The 22,251-nt window shown below is 43.4% G+C and overlaps 1 protein-coding gene across 3 annotated transcripts; it reads left to right on the top strand.

The window, feature by feature from the left end:
* The first annotated feature begins 32 nt into the window (after positions 1 to 32).
* Positions 33 to 21,883, top strand: crlf3 (cytokine receptor-like factor 3). 3 transcript variants are annotated; one of them, XM_063472474.1, is made up of 9 exons: positions 33 to 95; positions 11,389 to 11,514; positions 15,049 to 15,256; positions 15,402 to 15,489; positions 15,576 to 15,753; positions 16,488 to 16,716; positions 17,714 to 17,852; positions 17,974 to 18,086; positions 19,379 to 21,883. In XM_063472474.1, exons 2-9 carry the CDS (start codon positions 11,398 to 11,400, stop codon positions 19,642 to 19,644), a joined length of 1,338 nt encoding a protein of 445 aa, XP_063328544.1. In that variant the 5' UTR covers positions 33 to 95; positions 11,389 to 11,397; the 3' UTR covers positions 19,645 to 21,883. The 3 variants fall into 3 exon arrangements, with proteins under 3 accessions (XP_063328544.1, XP_063328543.1, XP_063328542.1); XM_063472473.1 differs by lacking the exon at positions 33 to 95 and adding an exon at positions 1,471 to 1,591; XM_063472472.1 differs by lacking the exon at positions 33 to 95 and adding an exon at positions 1,473 to 1,591 and having other exon boundaries at positions 11,386 to 11,514.
* Positions 21,884 to 22,251: the final 368 nt, after the last annotated feature.

The raw sequence follows: 22,251 nt of genomic DNA, 5'->3' as shown, positions 1-22,251 counted from the left end.
CTAATCTGCTCAGGCGTACATCCCGTCCAACTGCGTCACCGACCCCAACACAGCAGCAGCTCTGCGCTGAGGCACCTGTCAAAAAGTGATTTACGGTAATTTACCAAAAAGAAAAAAAAGGATTGTCGATATTTAACTGGTTTAAATGACTTGTTGGGCTATCGTCTGTGAAACGTATAATAAAACAAACCTATCTGTAGTGAATGGTATCAAACCATTTTCAGTCAGAAACAGGTTGAAGTTGCAATCAGTTTTTGGCAAAGCGACTTTTATATATCCTTTATTTATGAATGCAAAACTCTCACTGACATTAAAAATGTATTTTTCAAGAGAGATCAGGCCAAGAATGCAGAAGAAATATAACATATCACTTATAAAAGGATATTTAAGTGGCCCAGAAGCACTGGACTGATTGTCGATCACAGAGTAGGTACAAAACATTATCATTATTTTATATATAAGCCCTTCATAAGTCCTGCTGAGTGCAGACTATTTATCAATATAAACAAAGGTATTAAAAACACATTAAAGGAAGGACAGTACATGGCTGTTCTTCATCTTATTATATGCAAATGAAATATATAAAATCAAAGCTTAATTTATTCAAACAATTAATCATCAAGGAAAATGTGTTTGCCATAAACTAAATGTATACCGGTCAAATTAATTTAGTTTGACCAGATTCCATTAAATGTAACATTTTACACGCCAAATATTTAACAAAATTACTCGGGAAATTTACATGTAATTAAATTATGTAACAGTTAAGAGTTTGGGCAGAATCTTTCTGAGTGTACAACCAGGTAAAGACTTCAAATACTATGGAGAAAAATATAGATCTCTCATTTTGAGGGTCCTTGAGTAGATTGTCCTCTGTCTTTTGTTAAAGGCCTGTACAGCCAAAGGTTTTCCCTAATACTGCAACTAAATCAAATTAAATCAGGAGTTGTCTGGAAAGACATTACGAAAACTTGAATGATGGAAGGTTGTGATCCAAATGCCATATCCATTACAGAGCACTAGAGGGCGACATCTCTCCACACTGGGGCTGTTTTCCTTTTCTCGCTTGTGAAGTACAAAATTAGAAAATATATACGATATTATATATGTATATGAAATAAATTATATGTGGAATATATATACATATATATATATATATATATATATATATATATATATATATATATATATATATATATATATATATATATATGACATTTTAATGTAGGAAAAGGTTAAATTCTATACATAACTATTTATAAAATATACAGTTTATTTATTGATGTATTTAGTCAGTTTAGTTTTGGCCTAAGGGGCATTCCATACACCGTCGGTCGCTTAACTTTCATCAGTTCCACTTCGATTAGAAGGTTAGTTTGATTAGGGTGGGGAAAAGAGAGAATATCTTACTCCTATTGGTTGATTGTCTTGTCGTTCGAAGCGACTTCCTCTGTGATTGGCTGCTGCCCTTAAAGCCTCGGAAGTGTCATTTTTGGACTTGAGGGAAAACTTGGGCATATCGGTGTGGCGGCGGCTTCGAGCTGATTCATAACTCTCGGGAAGAAATGGCCACCAGAAAGCACTAAAACAGGTACGGCTGGGGTCTTTTTCTCCACATGTTAAGAAGGGCTGTTGATTTAGTCGATGTGTCGGTTGCCTTGTTGTCGTGATTAATGTGTGTGTTGTGTTTGTTCTCTCAAGCGTGCTTCGATTTCATTGTCTTTTTTCCACAACAAGAAAGCTCCAAATTTTCTCAGGTTTCCGACCTTATTCTGAGAAGCTGACGACAAACTAGTCTCAACACCAACTCGTGTATATCTACTCTTTGTCCTCCCTCTTCATCACCTCTTTATTACCAGTTTACGCCTCATACTTTACAACTTTCTCGGCAGTTGGTCGAACGCTCTCATCCTCCTCTTAAATTCAGCCTGACAAGCAGCACGAAGCATCCTTTAAGTTTGGGTTTTCATGGAAAAAGTTGCTACCTGCTAAAAATATTCCATGCCGATTTTTTTTAACACGTTGTGAATTTTTTCAAAGTAAATAATATTTTACTATGATTGATCGTTTTTGCTGCCACTCGCGTAAACTTGGAAAACTGGTGATTTTCTAACGGAGTTCGGCTCAACCCAACTTTAAAAGACATCCCAGGACCAAAAATGTGAGAAATTATGCGGCGTGACTTACTTTATTAAACATTTTATGTATTCTTGAATTTTTAAAGACGACAAGAGCAGCTCTACATTTTAAATTCTTCTGTCATTATCGTATTATCGCCGTCCTCTTTCACTTACACGAACAGCACGTACTGTCCTTTAGGTTAGACTTTCAGTCAAGAGTGTTATTACTTTTAAATAGTTTTCATGCCGAATTATTTTAAACAACTTATTTATACTAAAAAACAATGTACTGTTTTGTTATGACTTATTATTGTTTGCCGACACCAGCACAAACTTAAAAATGGGAGTTTTTCCAACAGAGTTCGGCTCAACTCAACTGTTGGAGCTCCAGAGCATGAGAAACCACGCAGAGTGAGCTATGCAGTCACACATTTTATGCATTCTCGAGCACTTTTAAAAAGACTGGAGAAGCCCCTGCAGTTGGTGGTGGGCGGGAGTTTATCTAGAAAATAACTGCAAAATACGGAAGTAACAGAAGCGAGCCAAGACATGTCTGACGCCTCCTGCGCTGTTAATAATAATAATAGCGTGGGTTTGCACTTGAGTGCCTGTCATAGCTTTCCTGTTGCATGTGCAGCTTGCTCAGAGGAGCTGCCTCAGGCCTCTTTAAGGACATTCTAGCTGGGCTTTATCAACTTTACATTCAAATCCACACATTTTGGGGCATTTAAATGCAACACTGAGGTTGATTTTAATATATATTCAGAACACTTTTGATGTAGAGGATGTGTTTGTGCCTTCTGACATGCAGTGTGTCAGCTTTATTGTTTTTATTGTTGGCATACGGTATTTTAACCTCTTAGCATCCCACCATTTTTCTTGACTTTTCACCCAAATGAGACTTCATTTGAAAGGTTGGATCTTCTAGTTTCTTCTTGGAAACTTGTGCTTGTTTAGCATGAAGCTAAAATCCGAACTAAGGTCATGAAAAATGACCTATTTACAGCCTCACCAGCTTAATTTCCTGTTCACGATACAGTATGTAGTATACAGTACACACTATAACCATCATGATACAAATTCAGTGTTTTCTTTCTCTGTCTAGGGCAGCATTAGATAAGTGTTTACAGCCCTGCTCCCTGATGTGTATTGAAGCAAAGACTATTGCACAAGTAGAACATGAGTGGAGATGCACACTTTTAGGATGTCTCAACAATGTACAAAAAGTTGTTGTGGGTAAGGCGGAAGTATTCCCTGTGGAGGAAATCTTGTATAATAATGAGAAAAAGTGAGAAACACCCTGCGTTTGTGGCTAAAATAGTTGTGCTTAGACAGTAAAACAGCTTAATAATCCAAAAATTCACAAGAGATTCACTCAACTGTCATGTGTGGCAAAGAGAAGCATGCCTTTGTTGATTGGATAATTGCATACCCAACTTGTACTTAGAGCTTGTTTATAAAAGCTGAACTGTAAGGCCTATTTTTGACACACTGTAGGCTTCATTTATTTACACACAGATCTTAAAAAGCATTGATTTTGACTGCTAAAGTGTCACAGGAGCCCCGCTGCAGCACACATATATTTGTGAGACTAAACGGTGTGGGGGAGCTTGAAAGCAGGACAGCGGGTCATCGCTCCATGCAGGTTGACCTAAATATCCCAGAGACACAGACGGCTGAACTCTTTAGAGAATAAATAAAAACTAGGAGGAGAAATTCCTGTTCATTTGTTTCTAGACACACCCGTGTCATCTAAACAGAGAGGAAAACCAACTCGACCTGGCTGAGCGCTCAGAGAGAGGGATTATAAGCCACAGGATTACAGAGACAGAGGGAGAGAGGGCCTGCACCCCTCTTTTTGAAGGATGTAAAACAATGTCTGGGCTGTTAAAGGAGCGTGAGAGTCGAGGAGCAGTGTTAGCAGTGGGCGCTGTTTATGTCAAAGTGACTGCATGCCTGCATACTTATTTGCATTCATGTGTATAAATATATATACTGGGGTTTTGTTTGGAGGCATGACACTGGCTCTCTGTGTCGGTTGTCTGTCTGTGCATCAACTAACAGAAAACGTCCTGTTTAGTTTGATTCAGGTGATTGGTATGGCAGGACTGTGCAAAAATCTTGAGCCACCCCTAATTTCTTTGTTTTATTTCTAATGAGCCAGATTTTAGTGTAATAGTTTTTTGAAGTGCTCTTCAAAAGTTCTCCAGCTCTCTGAGGGTCTTTCAAAGTTCTTCACTGGCTGCGTTTTCACTCATTTTCAGTCCAGTCCTTGTACCTGACCATTTTCGCAGGTTTACTGATTTTAAACACGGACCTATTAACCATTTGGGTATAAAAAGTACCCAGCTGAAGGGAGAACCAGTGTTGTGTCTACACAGCAAAGATCCAACTTCAAATTGTATCTTTTTGTATTTTGTTACTAGCAGTCTGTCACAAAAGCACAGTCTGTCCTCATTTCTTTAGATGAATGTATTAAAAATGCTAAAGATAAAAGTTTGACAGGAATAACATTTTCCAGCAGCAAGGTGATTCCCAAAGAGAGCTATTAGCCAAAAACTTGGCATATTTTGGCATGTTGTGCAGTGTATCCTTAAAACTGAACAAGTGGAGGACAAAAGTTTCAGGCCTAAAATATCTACAGCAGATGAACAGCATCTGGAAGTCATTAAGAAACAAGAAGGAAAACAGCAGAGAGAGATGCATCTGTACCTTCAGCTGATCCATCTACTGCTCACTGAAGCCTCATCAGAGATGGTCTCAGTGGAAGGGCGGCTGTCGAGACGCCATTCTTACGAAGGGAAACAGAAAGAAAAGGCTGAGGTATAAAAATTACACAAGAACTGGACTGAAAATCAGCAAAACAGGTGTTACAGACAAATCTGAATTTGAAATGTCTCGTTCTAATCATGTCCAGTATTTATGGACGAAGTCAGCAGAGAGGTACAGCAGTGAGTCTGCAGCCGTCTGTAAAACATGGTGGAGGCTCTGCCATTGTTGGGAGCTGCATTTCAGCACGTGGTGTTGGAGATCCCGTTTTGTTCCACCATGCAGTACCATCTGGAAATCCTCTGAATGCAATGATCTCAAACACACTGCCAATGCAGTAAAAATGTACCTGGATAGAAAAACACACAATGAAACAGCATCAGTCATGGATCGGCCTCCTCAGAGCCCGGACCTCAACATGACTGAAGCAGCGTGGGATCGTCCTGACAGAGAGCAGAAACATCCAGAGAGCTTTGAATGTCCTTCAAGAATCTGGAGAACAGATACTTAAAGAAATCACAGAAAGCTGCCTCTGAGTTCAGGCTGTGCTGAAAAATACCAAATGGATTTATTTGGTAAATGTTTTCTCTTACATACTGTATTTCTATGTATGATTGCACATGTTTCGATACATCGCTGCACCTTTTTCTTATTTTCCTCGGAAAATATAAAAAGCACTAAGTGGTGGCTCAAGACTTTTGCACAGTAGCAAAACTCCATTGAAGTAATTTTAACTTTAGTTTTTGAGGTTTTTTTGAATCACACTGGAGTTTACAGTATAAATTATTCGACTTATCTCCAAGTTTCACTTTAATCACCAGGACTCATTAGCAGGGGTTAAAGGTTAAAAAATATTTGCTGTGCTGGATTTCTTGTTTAGATTATACCTTTCCTCCATAGCCTGCAGCAGGGGACCACATGTGACACTTTGCATACTGTATGTGGCGGGAGCGTGATGCATTTTAGTAACTTCCTCTTTAGATGCTTTAAAGGAAGCGTGGCCGACCGCAGCAGGTAGTGTCATTACTTTCAGCTTCGAGAAGGACTTAGTTCAGACTTAACACACCTGCTTCACATAGAGACAAAACTCGCGATCCAACGCGTCACTGAATGTTGCCGAAGCATCGGAAGGTACATTAAGATCCAAGCCAGATATTCTGTAGCATGAAGATCATTTAATCTAGCATTTTTGTGATATATTTCATTGTTTTATGTCAACAAAAAGATATTTTTTCCAACACTGCCTTCACCAAAATAGATTAAGAACTGGAGTATTTATACTCCTCAGAGACCTCCTTCCAGGGTCCTAAATTCACTCAACAAGCAGCAAATGCAGGTGAATATTAGCACCAAAGCAGTGGTGTAAAAGCTGTGCTCAGAGGAATTATTATCATGCAAAAAAGACTTGAAATATATAATTTCTTACTATATATAATGAGTCATTTTTAATGTTTTTTTTATTTTGTTATCTCACATTCACCCCAAAATAAAGAAGAATACAAAAAACCTTTAAATGTGGTTTTAAATACAAGCACAGAAACTATCAGATCACATTAAAGTGATTCAGTAGAAGAGTTTAAAGGATTAGGTATGAATGTTTGTCGGTTAAACATTGAGAGAAAATATAATTTAAATGTGTCACCACAGTTTCTGGGAAACCTGTGAAATAAACAGATTAATCGATGAGATAAAGGATCGGTTTTAAACGTGTAACCTGTCAGCAGACACCTCTGACAGGAAGACGTTGAAGGCTGGTGGTAATTCACCTTACCTTCACTTCCATTCTGTCTACAGAGATTTTCCATGCTGCTTTTATCCTCTTTGTGAGGACAAGTTCAAGTTGCTGCTTCTCTCAGGTTTGTGGCTGAATTTGTTTTTTGTTTTATGGTATTAATTTTCAAACTTACATTAAAATAATTATTAACGTGGATGCTGTTACAGTACTTTGACATTACACTGCTCATGTTCACTTATCTCAGAGTACTTTGAATAATTGAACTCAGGTGATGCTTTCCATCATACAGGTAAGATTAGATATGTTCCTGTGACTAATGTCTTGTCTGTTCGTGGGCTTTGAGTGTCCAGATCCATCCAATAAGAGTTCAGCTACGCTCCTGCAGCTGATTGGTGCTCCTAGAAATATTTTCATGGAGATGCAATAGCAACCACAAATCCAGGAAAAAAAAACACACATTACATAAAAGTTAAAAAACGATTTGCATGCTACTGGGAGAAAGAAGTATTTGATCCCCTACAGCCCAGCCAGAATAACTGCTTCTCCTGATCGCAACTCGTTGTGTGTACAAAGCTCACCTGTCCACAGAATCTGTTCCAGCCTCTCCAGCACCGTGGGCAAGACCAACGAGCTATTAAAGGCTGTCAGGGAAAAATGGATGGACCATCAGGAAGACGCTGATAAAAAGACTATCAGTTGCCATCGGTCTGGAGCTCCATGCAAGATCTTTGCTTGTGGGGTGAGGATGATCATGAGAAAGGTGGCAGATCAGCCAGAATGACACTGGAGGAGCTCGTTATCAAACTGAAGGCAGTCGGGACCACAGTCACCAAGAACACTGCTGATAGCACACTGCAATGCATTGAAATCTTGCCCTGCTCAAGAGTGCGCATGTACAGGCACGTCTTAAGTTTGCCACTGAACGTCTAAAACATCAACTCGACCCGCCATGTTTGGAGTAATAGATATGCTGAGTATGACCAAAAGAACACCATCCTCAGTCAAGCACAGAGGTGGAGACATTATGCTTTGGGGCTGTTTTTTAGGGCTACAGGATGACTTCATCGCATTGAGGGGCCAGTGCATGGGGCCGTTTCCATAATATCTTTGTACTGGTCTTCAAGCATGACAATAACCCAAAACATGGACAAGGCAACAGAGGAGTGGCCTAGCCAGACCTCAGTCCAGTCTGAAAATTTGTGGAGCAAGCTGAAGCTTTGAGAAGAAGAAACCCAGAGGATTACAAGAGTTACTGTAAAGAGTGGTGGGTGTAAATCCTTCTGAGATGTGTGCAAACCTACTGACCAACTACAGGAAATGTCTTACACTAATAAGGGTTTCTTCACCAAGCACTAAGTCACGTTTGGCTTATTTTACTCAGTGACATGCAAATCAAGTGTGGTGGAAGTGATCAAACGATTATTTCCAACGCTGTATCGTGAGTCCTGAACATAAAACGTGGGGCGAGGGCGAAGCAGCACAGAGCTGAGAGCACAGCTAAATAAAGAAGAAGCTAAAATATGCAGACTTCTTGTAAAGCTTTGTGCCACAGCCTTTACTCTACTACACTCATTTTGAAGCCTTGGTTATTTGTGAGAGCTTGATCCACGTTGTTTCAGTAACTCAGGACTATTTCCAGTGCATGTTGGCCAGACCTGCTATGTGGTCTCCTCTTTTGGTGGAAGAAGAGGCTCTGTTGGCTTTGTTACGAGGTAACCTCCAACTTCTGCTGGGGTGGTTTGCAGCTGGGATGAGAATCAGCACCTCAAAGTCCGAGGCCGTGGTTCATGGCCAGATTAGGGTGGATTTAAAACTAGTTGCTGTCTCATGTGGAGAATTTCAAGTATCTCTGGGTTTTTGTCGTGGTGAGAAGGAGACTGGAGCAGGTTGATTAGTGATGTAGACCCTAGCATAACAGCCTATTGTGCTAAAGGAAGAACTGAGAGTGAGCGTGAAGCCGTTGGTTTAACTGTCAATCTACATTCCTCATCTGTGGCCACGAGCTATAGGTAGGGTCTGAAGGAATAAGATCATAGATGAAAGAGGCAGAATTGAGACATCTGGGTTCTGCTTTAGACAGAGACTGAAGACATCAGAGTAGAGCTATGGAGCTTGGAAAGAAAGCGACTGGATTTCTTTAATTTCCGTGAATTTCACCTCTGATCCGAGAAGCTTCTCCAGTTCTAAAACCAAATCCAGGTGGAAAGTCCCAGGAATTTAAACCTTAGTGGGGGTTTTCCTTTAGCTTGTCATTTGATGAGAGGTGAAACATCTTCACAAAACTTAAAGGAGTCCAGTCAGTTTCTTTCCAAGCTCCTAAGACTACCATGACCCGGATGACTGAGACCCTACACTGACATATCAGAGTGGAGCTGCTCCTCCAAACTGAAAGGAGCCAGCTGAGATGCCTCCTGGGCCCCTCCTAGGTGAGGTGTTTCAGGAATGTCCAACTGGGAGAAGGCTCTGGAGTGGACCCAGGACACTCTGGAGTGATCTCTGCTGGTTTGGGAACGCTTTGAGGAAAGCATCAAATCACATGATTCACACGATTCCTCTCGGATTCGAGTCCAATGAATAAACTAAATGACTCAAAGTGAAGTGAACGGTTCAGCCGCGAGGGAACTGGATTTTTAGGGGGGATAAAGTTAAAATAAATAAAATCCAGAATACCATAATAATGTTTTTATTTGGATGTTCTAGGTTTAATAGTCTGCGGATGCTAAAACTGTAGCTTCCTTTAAATGATCGACAAAAACGAGGTCCACAAAAATCATTTGAGGGCTAAAAATGTCTTTAAAAATTAAACTTGCTGCTTTAAAACACTCTAAAGAGCTCAGGGTCCCTCCAGCGTTGATTACTCTGATAAACCTGAGTGTCTGCTGTTGTAAAAGTGGTCTTAGAGGTCATTTGGCTCACGGTGCAGAGACGTGAAGACAGACAGAGCTGCAGTTTTAAAACTAGACAAACTCCATGCTATCAGTTTTCCAGTCGTTGCTTTTGACATTAAAATGAAGCCAAAATCAGTAACAAAGCATTATTTTACTGATGTTTGATAATCATATTAAGGTCACAGGAAGAGGCTCATTAAAGCGTGTTTATGATCATTGTGGGGTTTTATTTTCGTAGGTATGTGATGCTGGTGGACCACACTGAGCATTGTACGTAAAGGTCGTGAAGAATGTGGTCCCACGCCGCTGTAATGAAACCAGAAGTCTTGTGTTTTCGCCGTGTCGTAAAGCGGCTGGTACTGCGGCTGGCTGGCAGCAGAGGAAGTGGTTTACTTGTTTTCTCATTTCCTCTGTCACTGAAAATGCTCAACGCGTTTGGTTGAGTTGTAGTTTTTCTAGCAGAAGATCGAGTCTATTAGTCTGTTATTGGTTATTAGCCACAGCAGCGTCTCTGCAGAGGTGAATTATGTGTTCAGTCAATGATTACTGAACAGGTCAGTGATTAGTCTGCTGTTCTAAGGTTGTGAAACTACAACTTCTGCGTCACCCTCATTCTGCTTGTTGTTTGTGTCGATACTTTAACAGTTAGGACAAAAACATGCTGAAGAGCCTCGTGATACTAACAAACAAAGCAACAACAAAAACTAATCACAGGAAGCGTGAAGCTGAGGTGGGCTCCAGCCCCCTGCAACCCTGAATTTAAAAAGTAAAAGAGGATGGATGGAAACATTTACACCAAGTGTGCAATAAGTGCAACACCCCCCCCCCCCCCCCCCCCCCCCCAGGAGTAGTGTTATTTACATTAACCATATGAGTAACACTTGGAATAAAAGAGACTTAAACCAGATTCAAAAGTCGTTCTGCATTTAATCTACTTGGGGGCTTTTATTTTGTAAGCTGACCCATTTTTATGTGAATTTCATGGAAATTTGGTTAAACGTGCAGCAGAGATTGTGTTTTGGGGTCATCTGGCAGGAATGTTATTGCTGTACGGTCTTTACCTTACAATATAAAGTGTCTTAAGTCGAGTGCTGTTGATATAAATAAAACTGAACTGAACACGAGCGTCGCTTTAAGGCGAGAATCATTAATCGCAAAAACCGTAATGGTGACAGATTTGTTCCTTTTTTCGGTTCTTTTTCTAAACCCAACATTTTGTTGTTGGAGCTGAATCATGGTGACATTTTAAAAAGCATTAGCACTGTGGCCACTGAGATTCTGTTTTTTCTTGTTTAGCTAGCATTCATAGTTTATCCAATCCACTTGGAGTCCACCTGAAGAACGCTGTGGGTCGTTTGTCCAATGAGACGTCTGCATCGATGAGTCACGACCAACTAAAGGACACGCTGGTGTCCGCTCAGACGCTCTGAGTCACTCGCGTTTTGCCATAAACAGTTAATTCAATGCAAAGGTGCCTTAAGCCTGTGTCCTTTCTAATGGCCAGCAGGGGGCGACTCCTGTGGTCTGAATGTAGAGAAATCTGAAACACTTTACAGCCAGGTTATGCTCTCAGTCTTTAGTTTGCAGGCTTTGTGAATACAACACGATGTTCATTTTGTAAATTATGGTCACACTCGAGGTAAAACAGAAGATGAAGCAGGGCATTAGGGACACCGTGTGCCTCTCAGGGACAACACGTTTCTGTTTTGTCTGTGATTTAAAAAGAACATGATTACTGAGGCCTGATTCTGTTTGCTGGAGTCATTTTTCAGCCTCTGTCATCTGTGCAAATACATTTTCTCAGTGTTTAGTTTCAGGTTACGCTGCGTTCTGGGTGTGTTTAGTAAATATCCCTCCCTCGTGTGTGTGACAGCAGGCCGGGAGGATGTCTGTGGAGGTGGACGTGTTGCTGCAGGAGGCGAAGGAAAGCATCGAGGCGGCCCAGAACTACCGCAGCGAACTCCAGCAGCGCCTGCATGGCCTCAACCAGGCCCGTAAACAGGTACTGCATCCTGATTTGTGATCTGTTGTGAAGCTCGGGGCTCGTGTTTTCCTCCCGCAGACGTGATGCGCTTTACTCCCTCAGTGCTTTCTTTGTCTGTTTCACTGCACCCGCTCACTCTGAAAGACTCGTCCAGGCCCAGGCGGTGTGATTTGTGTTCGCTCCTGAAGAATCCCGGGAGAGTAAATTCTCCCCCCTCCCTCCCCTCTCCCTCTCTGCTATCTCTTCCTTCCCCCTGCTGTCTAGTTTTACCCCTCCAGCTGCTCGCAGTAAACAATGCTGCTGTTTCCTGTCGCTGTGGACGGACAGCGAGCCTTAGAGGAGAGATTAAGAAAGGAGAGAGGGAGAGAAACGAGGCAGATTTTGGTCCAAGAACATAAAATATGGGATTGTTGTTTTTTCATTCAGAATAAGCAGCAACTGCAGTTCCTGTAATCTCCAGAGGGGGCTCCAACAGTGAGTCAGTCTGTATAGATGTGCATGTTAAAATGACGGACATAGACGTGTACAGGGTGGTATAAAAATGGGTATCTATAGATATTGAGGGGAAGGCATAGAGTTGGCGGGGGAGGTTATTTTACCATAAAGACCATCTTCCAATGAAAATGACCGGTTCCTGCTGACCAGCCTCCACCTAACCTTCCACAGTGAGCGATAGAAAGCTGAGGGACGAGAGAGCCCGACTAACCAGGACAGGATGGCAGCCATTAAATACAAAATATACCTAAAAATGCCGCCACCAGGGGGCAGTAGTGGATGATTCTGGGTTCAAACATCTCTTCTTTTTGATAGACTTTGTGTGTTCTTACACTTTCCTCTGAAATGCTTGTTTGGGTATTTAGTGATTCTTAATTGGCTGTAGGTGTGGGTGTGAGAGTGTGTCGCGTCTCTGATTGGACGCGTTTAGCTGTACCCCGCCTCTCGCACTGTGGCAGCGAGGACAGGCTCCAGCCCTGTGCAGCTGATAATCACCTACACTGATATGTGTTATATTTGAAGTTGACCCCACCCCCCTTCGAGCCTAAGCATGTTAGGTTACTTACACATAAAGTGGCTAAAAAACACTAATAAAGAAGTTAAAAAGGAGATTTCCTGGTAAGCAGATAAGGATAAGAAGAAGAGGATGGATGGAAGGAACTGTAAGTGCTTTTATTGCAAACTAAATGTTCAGAAGTCGCTGACGCTCTGATGACTTGATGGTGTGGCTGAGCTGCTCCTGTGGGTGTAATATGTAGGTGACCTGGGACATAATCATGTATTCCTTTGCTCCACGAGCGACTTCCAGTTGGTAAATCTGCCTTTTTTTCCAGTTTTTATCTTTCTCTGACATGATTTCTATCAGAGGGTTGCTGCTGGTGCTGCTGGTGATGATAACGGTGTCTTTCCAGCAGCTTTAGCCGCTGTCTGTGATCCGGTTACTTTGAATTCCTGTCTGCCTTTCCATCTGTATTTTGTCTCCTGCAAGAGTCGCCATGCTAACTGAATCAGTGCGGTCTCAAACCAGAGCACATAAATGTATCACAAAGCAAACCTGAGCCTCTCCAGCTGATCCACAGACACGTACAGATTGACTCATCCAGAGAAACAATCTGCAGACTTATTAGACTTGTTAGTAAAATTCGATGTGGGGTGTGTTTCATTTGTTTTGTTAGTGCAGCTGAGACTCCCTCCACCTCCCTCAGCTGTTCCATCGCACGTTATCCTGGATCGAGATGTGCTTTCTTTTCTTTCCCATGACCCCCTGATTTCCCACAGAGGGAGACGGCTCCCCACCAGATTATAGTCCAGGAAACATCACACACACACACACACACACACACAGAGCGAATAAGGGATACCAAAGTGTGTGTTTGAGATCTGAGACAATGCTATCACTGCAGCATCTCTCTTCTTGTAAGAGGAAAACTATTTCTGTCCTGCCTCGTGTTTGGATCATATCTTTAGTCTTATTTTACTTTTCAAATCCCAAAATATTGATAATTGCTCATCTGTGTCCAGCTGATAATCCTCAGGATATGATGCCTCTGCTGGAAAACTGCTCACACACATACAAAGATCCGAGTGTACTCTGGCAGAGCGGCTTTCCGTCGTCATACGGTCCCTGCTTTATCAGTGCAGCAGTTGTCAATCAGCCTTCCGTTTCCTGCCATCGCTCTCCGTATACTCATTGTGAAATCACACTCTGTGTTCTGCAAAGAGGAACTGAAACATGACCTCCGCCGACTGCAGATGACGAGTAAGTCAGCTTCCTGATGAGCTGCTGGTGTGTGCAGTCGGTCCGCACCGCCTCTGTGTGAGGTGTAACCTGTCATAGTGCTAACTGCGGCGTAACTGTTGCTGGTCATTTAATGAAACTCTATCGGTTCCTCCCAAACGAAACCCCAGAATCAACCGACTGTTTTTTTTAATGTATAATAACTTTAACTTTATACTCTGAATGTTTCCTGATTTATAAGCGCTTAAAGTACAACCCCACAACAGCTGGGACGCTGTGTGTACCATAAATAAATACAGAAGGTGATGATTTGTGAATCTCAGCACAGAACAGAACTGTGGGTCTCTGTGGCAGCTGGAGACCGGCAAAGTAAACGTTTCTACAACCAAACAGCTGGAGGAAGATTTTTACAGCTAGTCAGGTTAAAGGGCAGCAGGTCAGGAACATCATCGGGTATGAAGACAGCTTCTTAGAGAGGCAGAGCTTCTCAGACATAAAGATGGACAGAAGTTCACCAACCCGTTCCTCTCTGTGAACATCTCAGTATAATCTCATCAAAAGGCTCTGAGATGAGGCCAAAAATCCATATCAGGTACCCGTGATCTTCAGGCACTCAGGCAGCGCTGCATTAAAAACAGGCACGATTCTGGGATGGAAACGAGTGCATGGGCTCAAAAACACTTCCAGAAATCACCGTCTGTGCGACCTTTCACCGGATGAGATCATCTGGAGCTTCACGAACCCACAACAGGACAAAGAAGAGCCAGGACTGCTGAGCAGCGAGAATCCTCCATCAGGCATTTGTCTCCCAACAGTGCAGCAGCTGCTCGGCTCACAGATGTTGAAGAAGAGAAGATGCTCCGCAGTGGGAAACACGACCCCGACCCAACTTTTAGAAACGTGTTTTCACATCAGATTCCAAATGAACTCATTTTTTTCTTGATGGTCTTGAGACTGAGCGCTCAGACGACACTGGCAGGTTGAAATTTGGTACTTTTGAATTTGCATTATTATTGTTGTTACTTTTCAGCTTATGTTGCAATTAGTGTGCTGACGATCTGTCGCACTGCCCTTAAAATGTTATATTTTCCCTTCACACAGCCCCTTTCTGTTTATTTTAGGGCTCACTCTCTGGCTAAAATCTGTTTGTCAGGAGCTGAAACAAGAGCAAAGACAAAAGAAAACACAAAACAGCACCAATTAGCACCAATAAAGCTAACGAGGAGACGTCTATGACAGAAACACTCGGTTATGTCCTTCTCTCTCGGAGTCGCATCCTCACCTGTTTTTACCTTCTTCCTCTTTGATTGGTGGCTCAGATTCGAGGCAGCTCGGGTCAGGCCCGCGAGACCCTCCGGAAGCACTTCGCCGAGCTGCAGGCGGCGGCTACTCGACTGCTGGCGGAGCGGCTGGCTAACCTCCTGACCGAGGTCGACACCATCGAGGCCGACAGCATCAAGCCGCTGGACGACTGTCAGAGCCTGATCGAGCACGGCGTGGGCCAGGCCGACGAGCTGCTGAGAGAGGGTGGGTCGCACAAACGCTGCCACGAACACAGCTGCAAAATATTATTTTCAGGAAGGAGAGACGATGATTTACAGCCACCACAGTTTTCACAATTATTCAGAGCAAAAGCAAGCCCAGAAAAATGATCCATGCTTATTCTCTGCAGGAGAAGCAGCTCTGCGATGTGGTCTTGGAGAAAAGGAGGACAAACTGGGCAGCTTTACGAAGAAGGCCATGCACATCCAGCTGGACAGGTGATACAGGCGAAGGTGTTTCGCTGCAGGTGTTTAAAGGAAAAAGTTAACCAGCTGCTGTTTATAACTGTGTGTGTGTTTTCCAGCCTGCCAGAGGTTCCAGCGTTGGTGGACGTGCCGTGTGTCTCAGCCCAGTTTGATGACTCCCTGCTGAGCCTGCTGAGGGACCGGGTGGCTCGCCACGGCGCTGTCTCCTCCCACCCGCCCGTCCAGATAGAGGAGCTGCAGGAGAGACCAGGCAGCATCCTGGTTCGCTGGTGTAAGGTCAGCAGGGGTAAACGGGACACACACGGTGCTTTTCCAGGTGAAGAGACTGAGCAGGAAGCTTATTGGAGTTTGCAGAGCGTAACAAAAGACCGTATCAAACCCACGATCTGAGATAATGCTGGGCCTATTGTTTAAAGTCCCATCGCACCACACAGAGGTGGGTAGGAAGATCCAGTCAGCTTTCAAAATAAAAGTTCCCAGGCAGGCTGCTCACTCGCTCTGTGAAACGCTCGTAGTGGTGTGACTTGAATCCAGGAACTGGAGATTTTTAAATGTTGTGGACAAAAACCAGACTACTCGACTCAAACAGTGAAAGTTAAGGTCAGTGTAATGGAGAAGGTTAAACTGCCAGTGTATTTAAGGGCTCTTTGAACTTACTAATGACATTTCTTGATCATAAATCGACACCAGAAGTTCAGAGAAGTCCTTTAAGTTTGAGTTTTCACAGCATTTAAACTTCACCTGAGCCTCTGCAGTGAAGTCTTCTCTGCACCAGTCACGACCAAAATCCTTCGAGCACGTCTGTTTGTGTGGATAAAATCATGAAGTTAATTTAGTCTCTGGTGGAAACACACGTGTTCCGTTAAGTTTGCAGCTCGTGGGGAAAGTTTGTGCCGAGGAATCGCAGCTCAAATATGGACATTTGTTGTTACAATGTAAAACTTGGTGAAATGAGGAAGTACATTATTCTGCATCTTAATTAAAACTGGACATTATTGTTTGTGCTTCAGGTGGATGAGGACTTCGCGGCTGCAGATTATCGGCTGCAGTACAGGCGCTCCGGCAGCGGGGGGAGCCAGTATGAGGATGCCTACATCGGGCGGGAATCGGAGTTCCTGGTTCTCCACTTGGACCCTCACACGGATTATTTGTTCAGGGTCTGCGCCCGCGGGGAGGGTCGCACCGAGTGGAGCCCCTGGAGCATCCCACAGACGGGATACACCACGCTGGCACCGCACGGTAGGTGGAGACTTTGCATCTGGCCGAGCCCCCGAGAGAGGGAAACCCTGTAGCGGCAAATGGTGAAGTTCACTCGTGTCTGAGTTACTAAAGCAAATCAAAGACCTGCATCTCTTCACAAAAGCCTTCCAGGCTTTTAAGGCACTAAAAATACGGCGCTCCAGGTGACTGAACAGAGCTTTCGGAGAGAGGACCTCACTTCAGCTTGCGCGTTTTCCATGTCTGTGTCACTCTGTGATCACGCTGGTGACGGCGTGCAACTGTTAGCACAGACAGAGCTGAGCTGAGGCGCAGACCGTGAGCCAGATTTGGGGCTCAGTGATGTAACTCTGGGTTTAAGCCCGAGTTTTCAGGGTTGCAAAGGTGTGCTGGATTCTGTTTGAGATCCAAACGAACAAAACCACCACCTACTGACCAATCAGCTCTCTGGAAAATGACATCACCAGTCCTGGAATATCTGTCTTAGCTCTGTGCACGGGGACGAGCATCAGTAAGAAACAGAGATTTCACCTCCTGTTGGCTACAGATAACTTTAAAGCAATAATATTATTACTCTATCGTCCTTCAAGGACCTCTGCCTCGTGTTTGTGACCTTTCTCTAAAATATTTGCCAGTTTTCATTCTGTTTTTAACTCTCAGACCCTTTAACGCCTCCCGGGTTGCAGCTGAAATAACAGAGCTGTGAATGCAGTCGCGTTGGTAATTGTTTGCAGGAACCGTGACATCATCACAGGCCTGTAAGCATTTATGTGCGCAGGACTCGCTGCAGCCTTCTCATGCAGTCACTAGCCAATCAGTGCACCTCTAACAGGAAGGCAGCATCTAATGGAAACATCAGCACGACCTCTGTGTTTCTGTACTATCAGCAGAGACCGTCTCTGTCTCCACTGCAGTATGGAGCCATGTTAATATATAGAACGCTAAAAGTTTAAACTGAAGCAGATCAGGTCGTCTGATAGTCCGCTAACGAACGCTGTGTGTTTGTTTTATCTTCCAGAGTGGCGTTCAGGGACCGAGGGTTACATCCTGAGCAGCAGGAAGAACATCGCTCTGCGCAATGACTCCTCCCAATCGCGCTGCCCTGTCCTCTACTCCAAAGCTCCCACCTACTTCTGCGGCCAGACGCTCACGTTCAAGTACGCCCACAACAAAGCTTTAAAGATGGAGATCTTTCCAGTTCTCTCCTGGACGTCACGTACAGATCATATGTAAATCCACAGTTAGATGCCAACGGCGTGTTTTTATGTGTCTGTGCAGGATCTCTGCAGCAGGTCAGATGGATCGGAGGGACAGTCTGGGCGTGTGCATAGACAGCGAGAGTGAGGAGGAGTCACTACAGCGGGACCAGGCTGTCTGCATTTCCACCAATGGTACGCAACCTCAGATAGACTTCAAAAATTCAGTTTGTACAGGACTACAAATCCCAGGGCGAGTCTGCGTGGCTCACAGTTGAGGATTCGAGCCTGAAACTCGTTAGTCTCCTCGAAAATGTTTGTTTTTTGGCAGATAGAAAAGGCTCTCACCCCCAGCCGGAGGTTTCTTCCTGTTAAAGGGGAGTTTTTCCTTCCCACAGTCGCCAAGTGCTTTCTCAAAGGGGGTCGTTTGATTGTTGGGATTTCTCTGTATTAATCCAGGCACCTTCACAATCCAAGCACCTTGAGGCGACTGCAGTTGTGAATCGGTGAAATACAAACAAAACTGAATTACACCAGAGAAAATAGTGCACTTGTCAGGGACTATTTTCAGTGGCGGATTCATTTCTAATGGGTCCTTTTCAAAGACTGTAAATAAATGATGAGCCCAGTGCAAATTGTTCTTGTTTAGACACATTTAAACACAAATATAAACACAATGTTTAAAGTCGAGGCTTTAAAATGGGAGGAGTCACTATCAGATGGAGGGATCCACACGGTCTAACCACCACGCTACTGTTTTCTTACAGCGGCACTTTAAGCTTCATTGAAGTATAAAAACAGGCTGCAGACTGTTGATTTAGATTCCATTATTCCAAAAACTGCTCTTGAAGTCTCTAATTTCTGTTGATCAGATCTGAAAAGTCATTTCCTTCAAGTTCTGATGCTCTGATACTTTGAAAGGTTTCTCTTTATGAGGCTTTCTGTGTGGACGTCATGTTTTAGATCAATGGTTTCCCTCCTGGTGGGTGATGGAGCCATTATAGGGATTAGATTTCCGGGCAGGATTGTGAGTATGGACCATAATTTAATTTATTCCCAGTTATGGGATGTATGATGTTTGAAGCCTCTCACTGAAAGGTGGAGCCAAAATTTCACTTTAAATTTAAAAAAACCACCAGATGTCGAAGAAGAAGAACTGTTGATGCTGCAAAGATGAAGAAACAGTCTGGAGACGAGTTTCAGGCAAATCAACTCAGAGTATTTCTGTGCTGCTGACGTGTTGATGCACAAGCAAAGAGCAGAGCATCGTCGGAGACGAGGAGACAAAGAGACTTAAAGCAAAATCACCGAAGCTGAAAACAGGACAGTGGAAAAACCTCCTGAAGTGTAGAATTCCTCCTGTGGGAAGCATTTAAACAAGATGCTTGAAAATTAAACTTCAAACTTCAACTTAACTAAAGTTCAGCTTCGATTCCTTTTTATGATAAATAACAAATGTTGAATTCTCTCAAACTTTTTCTCCTCAGGTGCCGTTTTCGTCAACGGGAAAGAGATGACCAACCAGCTGCCCGCCGTCACCGTTGGCTCCGCCGTGACCTTTGACATGGAGGTGGTGAGCCTGTTCCCCATGAGCAACAACAACACGAGCGAGGGCGGCAACTTCAAACTGAGGGTGACGATCGGCTCGGGGAACCGCGAGGTGGTGTTCGATTGGCTGGTGGACCAGCCGGTGGACTGCCTCTTCTTCGGCTGCTCCTTCGTCCACTCCGGCTGGAAGGTGCTCGTGTTTTAAAACGCCGGCTCCTCCGGCGTCCCAGTCCAAACATTTCTGCTCCTCTTTTTTTCACCTCACACACACAAAAAAAGCATTTCTTCCTAGAATTTCACCAAAAGCCGCTCGCACGTCTGCCGGGTGGAAGCTCAAACAGAAGCCTTTCTCTTCTGGAGTTTCCTCGCTAGAGCGAGTTTTCAACCGGCGGCGTCTGCCGACGTTTCCTTCTGCTTATCACAAACAGCAGCTCCTGTCTTCAGCTCGGTTCTGCAGTGACGGTTTCTGCTGTTTGTAATCGAGTCCGTGGACAGAGTTTCACTCTGAGGACTAACTGTCCTCTCTCCTGCAGTCCTCTCACTTTCTGAGTAACACTGATTGAGCTCAGCCGTCTTCCATCTGCACATTTACCCAGTGAGGTCTCATGTGTTCACACCAAATGGAGGGTGAACCACTTTGCAGCCACTCAGAACCCCACAGAATTCACCCTGATAGCCGGAATCACGTTACATGGTTTAGCCTTTACTTTTAGAAACCTCGTCCTGCATTTCTGAGTGGCAGCCATGACCCTCTGCAAAGCCTTTGTTTGATGTGGACGCACTATTAAGTCATCAGAGATAATGAGAAGTAGCTCGAGCCCCTAACCCTGAGGTTTGGACATGATTAAAAGGACTGTGTCGTTTTTGGCGTTCTTCTTCTGAGAAAATCGCATAATTTCATAGGACAGGGTTACAGGTTAGGGTTACTTGGACTTCATGGGTTATAGAGGAGGATAAAACCAAAACCAGTAAAAGTCCTGAGGAATCAGATTTTTATCCATAAACCTCCACGTGGCGTTTGGGAACAGCAACCCACACACATGTTGGCATCGAATAAAAATGGCTCATTCAGAATGCTCTGACCAATCTGATCCTTCAGGGCTGCAGCACAGAAATATCTGAGGTGAAGTGCTCCATTTCAGGACTTTTACATGTTAGCCTGCGGTTAGAGTCCTGCATGAAATCAGACGTCTACAGTGGCTAAAAGTGATGATTATCAGGGCTAAAAAAGTGCCAAGAGCTGCAGTTCCTCTACCGTCCACTAGTTGTCTCCAAAAGTTCCCATAGACTCCCATGTTAAAAATGTCCAACTTTAAAGCGGAAATAAACATGTTTACAGCCTGATACAGAAGCTGTTTTGGTCTCAGTGCACAATTTTTCCTTCATAACATTTTTGTTAACTCATTTAGATTTTGTTGAGGCTTAAAAACTGACAGACAGCAGGCTGTAAACACGTCTATTTCTGCTGTACAGATGGACATTTTTAACATGGAAGTCTATGTGGACTTTTGACTTGATGCTTGACTCTAACCTCGGTCACCTGTGTGACCCGGATCAACATGTAGAAATCCAAAATGTGACGCTGAGGCTTTAAAATGAAATCTGAATCATGCATCCCAATTTCACAGCTGATGACTCTGATTTCTGGCTGACAGGTGGCGCTCTGAGCTGAAGAAATGACTGTTTCATTCTGTTTTTGCTTTTTTATTTTTTTTAGTTACATGGTTACTTTTAAGCTTCCTGACAGTATTTAAAGCAGGAGGAGGGCGTCAAACGGCAAATGATCCGTTATCATTTTTTCAGCCATTTTAACAAAACAGTCAACTAAACGGAGTAAAGTCTGTGGTAACGTACAGGAAGTTTCCCCATGGTTTTTCCTGCCCTGCCAATTTCTTTCTTTCTTCCATGCTCATGTTTGCACTCTGGTGGAGCAGAGGGCCTGATGTGGTTTAAAAATGTCTTCAGATGTCTTAACATTGCGAGTTTTCCTGCATAGCTTTTTGTTTTTACATACGTGTTCTGCACACACACTGTCATAGGATTTATCTGCTACCACTGCTCACTTGCCTTGCTTTTATTACACGTCTGGACACATTTCAGCCGCCTGGTGTAATCTGTTATCAGCTGATACAAAGACAGGCCAGGACAGCTTGTTGCTCACAGATGTTCTCCTGTTTTTCTGCAGAACTGAGCACAGTGTTACGTGTTTTTAGAGAACTGTGGGACTCTGGATTTGCTCCAGTTGATGGTACAAAAGTCCTGAAACCAGCAACCTCAAAAACCCTCCTCCTTTTATTTTATTTTTTGTCTGAAGGTGGAGGAAACAAACCTGTTTGTGTCAAAGTCACATCAGTGACACCTGCTGGTCAAACCTTTGTATTGCATGTGTGTTCACTGCTGGTATCTTCACATTTTGTTCAATAAAGATCATCATGTGATTCTCAGTTTTGAAAATATGATGTATTGGCTTATTAATTACATCAATGCACGTTTTTTAAAGTTTAATTTGCCTTTTTAAGGGGCAAATGTATTCTAATCTGTGCTGCCCCCAGTGGTCACGACAGGAACCACAACATCAGTTTGTTAAACCTCTATAAAGACGTCTGTGCATCTTCATCGTCTTGAGTGGATGACAGCTGGATAGTTTTGTGTTGTTCATGAAGATGTTTCACCTCAGTCACTAAGGTCACATTTGGGACAGCATCTGTATTATAGTTGGCAGATATCAATGATCAGGATCATCAGTGTGCGTTTCAGTGTTGATCAGTGTTTGAAGTCTTCACTATGGCAACGAGATCAGCTTATTTCACTT

The sequence above is a fragment of the Pelmatolapia mariae genome, linkage group LG4, assembly GCF_036321145.2.
Source record: "Pelmatolapia mariae isolate MD_Pm_ZW linkage group LG4, Pm_UMD_F_2, whole genome shotgun sequence".
Lineage (NCBI taxonomy): Eukaryota > Metazoa > Chordata > Actinopteri > Cichliformes > Cichlidae > Pelmatolapia > Pelmatolapia mariae.
The sequence above is the reverse complement of the archived record's forward strand: the minus strand, read 5'-3'. Positions and strand labels throughout refer to the sequence as shown.